Here is a 10943-nt window from a genome sequence, read left to right as displayed (position 1 = left end):
ATCATAGTGGTACTAAGAACATTGTATTACATGTTCAGAATTTTGGTCAGTGTTCTTTCACAGAAAAAAAAAAAAAAGCAGAAAAACTTCATCGACAGTTTGCTCATGCCTCGAAGGAAAAACTTGTTTCCTTGGTTAAAAAAAGTGGCAAATTCAATGACAAGGAATTTATAAAGGCGATTGAGGAGGTTTGTGAAAACTGTCAAATTTGCCTTAGATTTAAAAAAGCTCCACTGCGACCGGTTGTGGGATTGCCTCTTGGCAATAGATTTAATCACACAGTTTGCATGGATTTGAAAGAGTTCATCCACAATGAGGTGTGGATACTACATCTCATTGATGCCGCTACCAGGTATTCAGCGGCAACATTGATCAAAACAAAGAAGAAGGAGGAGATCATCAAAAACATCTTTATGATGTGGATTACCTATTTCGGATCTCCTGTTCGTTTTCTGAGTGATAATGGGGGTGAATTCAACAACGAACACTATAGACAGATGAATGAAAAACTCAACATAGAGACCTGTACTACTGCCGCAGAAAGTCCATTCAGCAACGGTACTGTAGAACGTCATAATTTGATAGTTGCTGAGGCAATGAAAAAAACAATTGACGATGAGAAGTGTGAACCTGAAATTGCCTTGGCATGGGCTATTTGTGCAAAAAATGCCCTCCTCAATTACTCTGGACACAGTCCAAATGAACTTGTATTCGGTTTCAATGTAAATACACCCTCAATTCTGACAGACCAGTTACCTGCTATGGAGTCCTCTACTACAAGTGACATGGTGAGAAAAAATTTAAATGCTCTCCATAGTGCAAGGAGAAACTTTTTGGAAGCTGAGTCCAGTGAGAGAATTAGGAGAGCTCTCAGGTCTAATGTCAGAACTTATGCTGATGAAGATTATGCTACCGGAGACCAAATCTATTATCGGAGGCAGGGTTTTAAAGGATGGCGTGGTCCAGCAAAAGTGTTAGGCAGAGAAGGCCAGTTTGTCTTAATCAGACATGGCGGAGCATTTTATAGGATGCATCCGTGCCAATTGATGAAAGTGAATAAAAACAACGAAAAAAGAACAAAAAAAGCTGAAATGCTGGGAAACACTACAGAAGGGAAGAATGAATACCTTCCAGTTGAGGAGGAGGAGTTGCAGAATCAAGTGGTAGAAAGTGAAGATATAGACAGAGAAGAAGTTGTTGATAGTTCTACCAGTTTAAGAGATAAGACTGAAAAACCTGGCCGAAATAAGACCATAACTTATAAAATAAATGGAAGTGAGGAGTGGAAGAAAGGAAAGGTTATGTCAGTACAGCCTAAATCAACTGGCAAATATAGTCATTGGATCAATATAGAACCTGAGGATGAAAACGAGGATCAAGTTTGTATCAACTGGAATCATATTGATCATTGGAGAGAAGTGCCCCAATATACTGAACAGGAAAATGTAGTCCTGCTCACCGCTGAACAAGAGCAGTCGAAAGCTGTAATGGATGCCAAGCATAAAGAAATAAAAAACATGAACACCTATGAAGTATTTGAATGTGTGCCATACACAGGTCAAAAAACAATATCCACAAGATGGGTGATTACTGAAAAATTCAAGGATAATCAGAAAACAATGAAAGCTCGCCTTGTAGCACGAGGCTATGAAGAAAATAGTAATCTGAAAACGGACTCCCCAACATGTAGCCGTGAAGCTATGCGAATGGTCATGCTAACCGCATCAATAAAGAATTGGATGCTGCAGACCATAGATTTTACCTCAGCCTTTTTGCAAGGTGGTATTTTAGAGAGAGATGTGTACCTGAGGCCACCATCTGATGTTTGTCCTAAATCTCAAGTGTGGAAATTAAAAAGATGCATCTATGGATTGAATGATGCTCCACGGGCATGGTACAAGAGAGTTACTCAGGCTTTGATTGAATTAAAAGCAGTAGCAAGTGCTTATGATAATGCATTGTTTTTGTGGCATGATATTAAAGGAAATTTGACTGGAATTCTTGCTATGCACGTGGATGATTTTGTTTTCTGTGGAAACACAGAGTTTGAAAGGGATGTGATTGCAACATTGAAAGAAAAATTTAAGGTGGGATCTCATGAAAGTGGAACATTCAAATATGTTGGACTGAATGTTAATCAACAGGAAAATGGGATCACTGTAGAACAAGATCTATATGTATCTTCCATATCTCCAATAGAAATAAGCAAAGGGAGGATACTGAGGAAAAATGATGAACTGAATGAAGAAGAAAAGCATGAGTTGAAGAGACTTGCAGGTCAGATGATGTGGGTTTCAACTCAAACACGCCCTGATATAGCTTTTGATGTGTGTAAAATGAGCAACACTGGAAAGCATCCCAAAGTAAAAGCCTTATTTGAGGCGAATAAAGCCTTATCAAAATTGAAATCCAAGAAGGGTTCTATAACATTTCCAAAATTGGGAAAGCCCTCAGATTTACACATTTTGTGTTATACTGATGCCTCTTATGCCAGTCTGGAAGATGGATCTTCACAGGGCGGTTTTGTTGTCTTTATTGGAGGAAGTACTGACAAAATGGCCCCCATGTGTTGGGCGTCAAAGAAATTGGACAGAGTGACAAAAAGCCCATTGGCCTCAGAGACTCTTGCTCTGAGTGAGGGAGCTGATGCTGGTGTTTTGACTGCGGTTATGATACAAGAGGTATTTTAGTTATCTAAATTGCCAGACGTTCTCTGCAAGACAGATAATGCATCACTTGTGGAGACATTGAATTCCAACAATCTGGTAAGCGATCGACGATTGAGAATAGATGTAGCAAGGCTGAAGGAAATGAAGAGTAGAGGGGAGATACAGATAGAATGGATCAAGGGTTGTGATCAGGTCTCTGATTGTTTGACCAAGGCAGGAGCTTCGTCTGAGCTTCTAAGGGACTTGTTAAATCAGAAATAAATTATTCACTTGAGGACAGCAGCAATGTTAATGTAGACATTGGTTACCTCCCTTGCTTGTGGTGATATAAATAGGAGTCGGCCATCTTGGTTTAGTCAGTTCGTTCGTACAGTTTAGACAGACTACAAGTGTCTCAACAAGAGAGAGAAATAAAAAAGGAACAAACTAAATTATATATATATATATATATATATATATATATATATATATATATATGTAATGATAGTTAGATTGGACTCACTCAACCAGGAAAGTTCACTTCAGATAGAATAACTAGAGCTAGTCTAGCATTGTTGCTGCAATTGAAGTTTTACTCTCATTCTAAATTAAAAAAATATATATGCTCCACAAGCTGTCAATTTTTAAAAAAATGACACAAATCTGATTTTAAAAAAAAATTTATTCAAATTCCTTGATGTGTATGCTACTAAGAATCTATGTTGTTAAATTCAAACTTTATAAAATTGTCATCATAAAACTTTCATTATAATAATTTGACTTTATAAATCAGTGACTTTAAAAATCTTGGATTTTATAAATCGTTGACTTTATAAATCACTTATTTCATAAAACTCAAGCATTGTAAATCTCTTACTTTATAAACCTCTGAGTTTGTTACATGAAATTTCGTCTGGTCTCCATTCTGGAAAAAAACTTTAAAACATTACATTTGATAATAATTATATTAATTATTTATTTAAAAAAAATAGTTGTATAAAGTATGCTTATTCCACATGTTTACGTCACAAAATTTATCAAAACTAAAACTTAAAACAGTTTTCTTTTCTTTTTCTTCTTCCAGGGTCCCAAAATTATGATGTCATTAGGTTTGCGACATATCGCACTGCCTGCAAACTAAGGTTTATACAAAAGAGAACTAATTGTAAGTACATGAATTCATAAGTCATCTTGTTTGCATCATTCACACTACTATTCTCATCTTCAGTGTTATTTCGTTTCGGATGATGTAACCTCCAACATTCTTCTCTGAACTCTTTGTTGAACACAGGAATCTACATAGAATTTCAAATGGAGATGGAATGCTCTCTTTCCATCAGCCATGGCTGAGTGGAAGTCTTCACAACTGTATTCTGAGTATCGCCCATACTGAGGATTGAACCTTCAACCTCTATAAGAATGTCACTCAGAACTACATTTTACTTAGAACCTTATTTATTAAGCAAAATAATACAAATTATCAATTCTCATAAAATTGTCATCCCAGAATGGTTATAGAAATCATCCTGGGATAACTATTTTGATAAAGGATAGTTGTGTGTGTGTGTGTGTGTGTGTGTGTGTGTGTCCACCGAAAAGTCAGAAACTATACAACACACACTTACATATTCTTTTTCAGCTTTTCCTGAGGCTGAATATGGACATATCTTTGCACTTTATTCACATTCAGCTACATTTTTCTGTTATAAGATGATAAAAAATTAAATATGGCGGCGAGAGTGGATGGAGAAAGTCAATGCAATAAAACATATATTTTCCTTTTGTATCACTTCAGGTTTTGACAAATAATCATTAATTTGGGGTCATTAGCGACGAGTTACACTATCATGGGTGTTCATTAAAAATTTATATAAAAGGTAGTTATCTGTCTTTGCCAAAATAAGCCAAGAAGCTAAAAATTAGAAATCACAGAAGATACCCACAAAGCTGATACATTCTTTTTCAGTATTGCCTCGGACAGAATATCAACACATTTTTTGTTGCATACTATTATTTTTGGGGGAGTCAACAGGAACAAAATTAGTCAAGGAGGTTGACAGTGATTTTTTTTTTCATTGACTTATTACATGAAATGGTACTTGTGATAGAGGGGGAAAGAGAGAGAGAGATCTTATAAAAAAAAATTGGAATTGGTCAGAAACAAAAATGTGCTTCAAAAGCAATGTCATTACTCTTCATGTAAAACTTTTTAGGACATAAACATTTGATTACAAAAAAACAAAAATAAACCATTATATATATAAAATAAAACGTATATATATATATATATGCACGGGCCCTTCTGCTTGTATATATTTATACACGGGCCCTTCTGCTTGTGCGGTAATAAAACTTCTCAAATACACTTGTGATGTTAGACTGTATAAGGGTGTAAACTTTGGTCAAAATCGGACTTTAATTAAATTCTTTCGATTATCGATTTCGATACAAAACTGACCTAAGAACACTTCCAGACATTTAGAGTACATTTGTATGAAATTTCAAAAAAAAAAGAACGGCCCAGCCGAATTTATAAGGAACGAACTCGTGCGCATGGACACACACATGAACAAAGTTCCTATATATATATATATATATATATATATATATATATATATATTGTATTTTTATACATATATATTGTATTTATATATGCAAACAAATAAGAAATAAATAGAGAAAAGTACAAACATTTATAAATTTTTTGTATTGATTTTTATACACACACACACACACATATATACTTTTATTCTCGTTGTTTGTAACATATATGGATTTGCTGACATGTGTTTTGCGAAGTAGATATACTTCTATTGGAGTATGTGTTGTAATGAAATCATTTGTAGTGATTGAAGAATCAGGATAATGGATAGGAATTATAATCTACATGGTAATGAGATGTAGTTCAGGAATAGTGTGTGTGTGTGTGTGTGTGTGTGTGTGTGTGTGTGTGTGTGTGTGTGTGTGTAGATGCCTTATTTGGAATGCCACTGTGATTGTTTTGATAATTTCAAGTTTGGGGAGGGGGAGTTTTGCTTAAGTTTTGTTGAATTGAGGAATGTGTAAAGTAAAACAATTTTTAGAATTATGGTCACTGATTATGAGATAATGAAGAGGAGCTAGCCTTGAGAAATTGAAGGATATGTAAAGTTGAATGTGCCAAGAGAATGTTGCTATTCTATCACAATAAAATATAAACTATGAAAAACCTTTCTTGTTCCGACTCTTTATTTTCACTGAAGAAGAATGAATCTCCAAACTCCTATGTCATGAGCAGTGAAGGAGACTGGAATGTGTGGACTTGAAATGATATCCAATTTAGGGGGCAGTCAATACTGTAACTTTGTGAGCGTCAAGTCCTGGTAATATTTGTCTTGCAAAACGGTTTACTTTTAAAGTTTGCACAGTTTTTGTATAGACAATTTCCCAAGTGTAACATTGTAGAACTTCTTGTTCAATTCTAAATGTTACTTCTTTTGGGCATCCTCATAAGATTTGCAGGCAACTTTATTGAATCTGAATAAGTGTTTGAAGAACATTTATGTGGAGATGTTTATGTTTGCATGACCATTAAATCATAGTTTATGTTCTCATAAATGGTGCCACAAAACAATAAACCGAATTCAATAAAAGTCTGTTAAACCCTAGCCGTAAAAGCATGATTCAGAGGAAAAGGGAGACAATTCAAATCTTTTATCACTTACTCCACATGATAAACTTTAATATGAGTCTTCTCATTATAGATTTTAAGACAACCCACTTCCAGAGTTTTATTAGTTGTCTTCCAAATCATGTTCTGAGATCAGTTGCTGACATTTATGCAGATAAGATAACAATCTATGACAACTTCGAAGAGTATTAATGATCAAACTCTGACTGATTATCTCTTTTCTGATCTAAAATATGTGCAAAAATGATTTCTTACTTTGAATGCCTCTAGAACTAAGCTTCTCTTCTTTCACCACCAGCGCTCAGATTTTGAATGATTCTCTCCTTCAGGAAACCTCTTGTTTGGATAAGCTACTTTGACTGGTTTTCATTTCAGATATAAAACAGAAAACCTATCCAATCTGTTATTCAGATTGCTGAAAAAATGTTTAGATCATGCTACTGCTCCAAAAAATACCTGACTCCTTTTAGAATTCTCTACCTATATAAAAGTCAGATATACCCTAAGATGTAGTACTACCGCTAGTTTGAGGGAGGTGCCTTTAAAAGGAATCTTTGTTGCTTCAACAAAGTACAAAATTTACTTCACAACCTAATGGGAAATAATCTCTTCTGTTCTTTACAGTTTCTTCTTTTTGCAAGAAGAGACTTTGCTAGTCTTTCTCTATAACAATTGAGCTTCAATCTCTGGTTCTTCCTTGTACGACATTCACAGCAAAAACTTATTTATTGTCACATCTACAAAGAACTTCCTTCCACCAAACAGAATTTCCTGCCAAGAATTTCACATCTTTGGAACATATTACTGTGGAATTGCTTCCCTGTGGGTTACAACATGATCGTTTTCAAATCTAATGCCAACAAATCCTTGTCATTAACCGTCTTCATAAATAATCAAATTTTGTTCCTTCTATTCATGATTTTCAATCCTCTCATAATATTCATCATCATTCAACTGACAATCTATCCTTATACTTAGATGGCTATTGGTTTTGATAGGTGGTAACTCATTAGTCGTCACAGATGCATATTGATGGCCATAAATCATTCAAAATTGTATAGGTAAAACTGTTATCTACTCCTGTGTTGAAATAATAACCAAGAATTATCTGTTCCTGATACAGGAAGATATACACACCCAATCAGTCCCCTACTGTTAAGACAACCTTTATGTTGCCAAGCAAAAGTACCAACAAACTTATTCCCACAAATCCATGGAAAATTGCATGTGTTACAGGCAAAGATAACTATGACCATAAATCCTGTAGTCATAGGGAGAGGGCATATGTAGATAAAAGTTACCTACTCTTGTGTTAATGTAGTACCCGGAAGTTATCTGTCCCTGGTATAGGAAGTTATCTTCCACTTAGGAGTATGTAAGACCAGATGAAAGCAGCCATTTGTTTTTGGAGTGACCTATAAAACAACATCTTCCATACTTTACAAAAATAATAGAAATATAATCTTTGCACAAGTTATATCCATTGTCCATCATCTAAACAGACATTTTTCTCTGATTATTTGCGACGAGAAATGATGGCACTGTTTAAAGAAAAATGTAAAGGGGAGATAACAAAGTGAATTGTAACATTTTTTTCAAAGTTTGTAAAGTGCTTGTAAAGTGTTTGAAAAAATGCTTAGGACGTGAATAATTAATTCTCTTTCGTAAAGTCCATTGTACTGCTTTTGTTGCCAGTTATTTGCATAGGGATGTAAAAATCGAGATTAGCTTCTCTTGATAGGTGGAACAGTTACTGGAGTCTAAATCAACTGCATGGTGTTCAAAAGAACTGAAAATTGAGATTCATCCAATTGAAATGATTGACAAGAAAGAACCACGGTCAAAAAGAACATAAGAACGAGGGAAGGGGGCGGTCATGTTCTTACAAGATTAGTGAGAGAGATTAGGGAAACCGACCTCTGCTGCCTTCGAAAGAATTGCTGCAGAGAGATTGCATAGCATGGAAAACCTCTGCAGTTGATCCTTAAGTTAATGCTTCTTGTTGAGTGAGATTTTCCATGCTTCCAGATAGTCAGCTACCTGGACATGGGCTTACCAGTGTGGATGATACTCCTAATGTTTTTTTTACTTGAGAGCCATCACTTATCAAGGCCCGAAGGCCACTCGAGGATAGGGGTTAATGAATGTAAGGTAGTCGTGTAGTAATCACTTATGGTGTAAATTAGTTAGAATTTGATTATTTATGACAAGAACTTGTTTACATTAGATGCTATGTTGTATTCAACTGGGGAACATGCCAGTGGAACAGTGTTCCAAAGTTCTGGGAAAGAAGCTTTGATCGTGGAATCTGCATTTACATTTAGGCAAAGATAGAGAGTGGAGAAAATCATATTTTGTGGTTGTAGCCAGTCGATCGTTTTTGTGAAAGTTTTTTTTTTGTATGTCAATACAAAAAGAACCAATGGTTTGTAGTTGAGATTATTCAATTATTAGTAAAACAGAAATTAACCTTAAGAGGGCATGGTGAAAAAATTGTTTCCCCTCATTCATAACTTTTCTATAGATATCTTTACATTCAATCTTATATCCACCCCTCCTGTGAATGAATTTATTTCTACAATGTAAAATCTCTAGTATCTTTTGCTTTCAGATTATCAGGGCAGTGTTTGTATGTGTGTGTGTGTGTGTGTGTGTGTGTGTGTGTGTGTGTGTGTGTGTGTGTGAGAGAGAGAAAAGAAGGAGAGGGGATGAGATCTCTCATTCAATTATATGACATAAAATTTTCTCCCTGAAATTTGGTGTTTTCACTGAAAAAAGAAAAATTAATCAAAATATGAAATATTTTTAAAAAATCAGAGAAAGTTTCATAAATTTTTTCATCTATATATATAAAAGCGAAAATGTATGTATGTATGTATGTTCGCTTTTTCTGTATGTCTACAAAAGGCTTTTTTTGGCCGTCATTTTCGGTTGCCTTGCTCCTTCTTAAAACCTTTTATATGCTGTCTAAATAATAATATCTACGACTAAGGAACTCGGGTCGCAACTATCTTTAATTTACCCGAGTTTTACAAGCTATTTTCGAGATATTTTGTGATCGCCGTGTAGCGGGGAAAACAGAAACTGGTTTCCAGCGCAAAACTAGGTCAAACATCAGGCGACTTTCTCGCACCTGCTAATTTTACTTTATAAATGTCAACTTAACACACTTATACATTCATCTGTTCCCGTGGTCGAGATGATTAGGTGGCAGGGTTTTTTTTCCAATTCCTTTCCACCTCTGCGTTAAAGGTTCAGGGTTCAAGCCTACCTTTCTACTAAAACTTTTTTTTTTTTACACCTCCAAACACCCGGCCAACGATTTTTTTCTTTTTAACAGGATTGTTTTGATCTACCCCCCCCCACCACCACCAACACACACCTCCAAACACCCGGGCAACGCTGGGTACCTCTCTAGTATTATCAGCAATCCCCTACTCTATAATCTTTAATAAAGTGCAATATATATATATATATATATATATATATATATATATATATATATATATATATATAAAAGCGAAAATGTATGTATGTATGTATGTATGTTTGGATGTCTGCTAAAAACTTTCGACAGACGCAATGAAAATTCACAAACTCGGTATCACATCGAAGCTCCATCCTTTGCTCGAAAAATATCGAAAAATTGGCCAAAAGCGTTAACTTTTTCACCCCGAAATCGACAACTTTCGACAGGGGTGGGGGTCAACAAAAACGGTCCTCTCGTGACAATGACTGATTCTACGCATGCGTCAGATGACGTCGTGACCTGATTTACTTTAAATAGTTGAAAAACCGAACAGATTTCATGTACGTCGCATTAGCTCAGTTGGTTAAGGCCTTGGTTCATTATCTAAACTTTTTGGGTTCGAATCGTGGTGTGAGATGTTTTTGGGTTTTTTTTTCGATTTTTTAAATTTAAATATTAAACCAGTGTTATTTAAGCCATTTTTCACGTAACGTTCGTTTTTCTGCTTTTTTTTTTTTTTTTTTACTTTGCTTATTCTTAGCGACACCCCAAAACACCTGGGTACCACCGATTTTTTAAATTTTAATATCGAAACAAGCTTATTTAAGCCATTTTTCACATGTTCATTTTTCTGTTTTCATAGTTCGTTTGCCTTACGTTAGTTTTTTTTTGTTTTTTTTATTGTTTGATCGCCGCATAGCGGGGAAAACAGAAATTGGCTTCCGCAACTTGACGTTGTCGCACCGGCTAATTTCGGTTTATAAATGTTAACTTAACACACTTATAAATTCATCTGTTCCCGTGGTCGAGATGGTTAGGTCGCAGATTTTTTTTCCATTTCCTTTCCACCTCCGCGTCAAACGTTCGGGGTTCAAGCCTACCTTTATACTAAAACTATTTTTTTTCTTTTACACCCCCAAACAACCGGCAAACGTTTTTTTTTAACAGGGTTTTTTTAATCTACCTCCCCCCCCCCCAACACACATCTCAAAACACCCGGGCAACGCCGGGTACCCCCGCTAGTATAATATAAAGCTGAATGTGTGTGTGTCTGTGTGTGTGTGTGTGTGTGTGTGTGTGTGTGTGTGTGTGTGTGTGTGTGTGGTCACGAATAGGCTCCTATATGGTTGACTATTTTAAAAAACTGATTACATAT

At 35.4% G+C, this 10943-nt stretch overlaps 1 protein-coding gene across 10 annotated transcripts in view; it reads left to right on the top strand.

Moving 5' to 3' along the window:
- Positions 1-10943, top strand: part of LOC145296848 (dystrobrevin beta-like) — a 541375-nt gene that overhangs the window by 149338 nt on the left and 381094 nt on the right. For all 10 annotated transcript variants that reach the window (XR_013870040.1, XR_013870041.1, XR_013870039.1 and 7 more), the window contains exon 3: positions 3733-3813. Coding sequence is in view for 7 of the 10 variants with exons in the window: in XM_080142975.1 (XP_079999101.1) it covers positions 3733-3813 (81 nt within the window). In the remaining 3 variants the exon portion in view is untranslated. The remainder of the gene's footprint in view (positions 1-3732; positions 3814-10943) is intronic.

This window comes from Euprymna scolopes, chromosome 17, assembly GCF_053919585.1.
Source record: "Euprymna scolopes isolate OS-2025 chromosome 17, ASM5391958v1, whole genome shotgun sequence".
Lineage (NCBI taxonomy): Eukaryota > Metazoa > Mollusca > Cephalopoda > Sepiida > Sepiolidae > Euprymna > Euprymna scolopes.
This window is presented reverse-complemented; position numbering and strand designations above follow the sequence as displayed.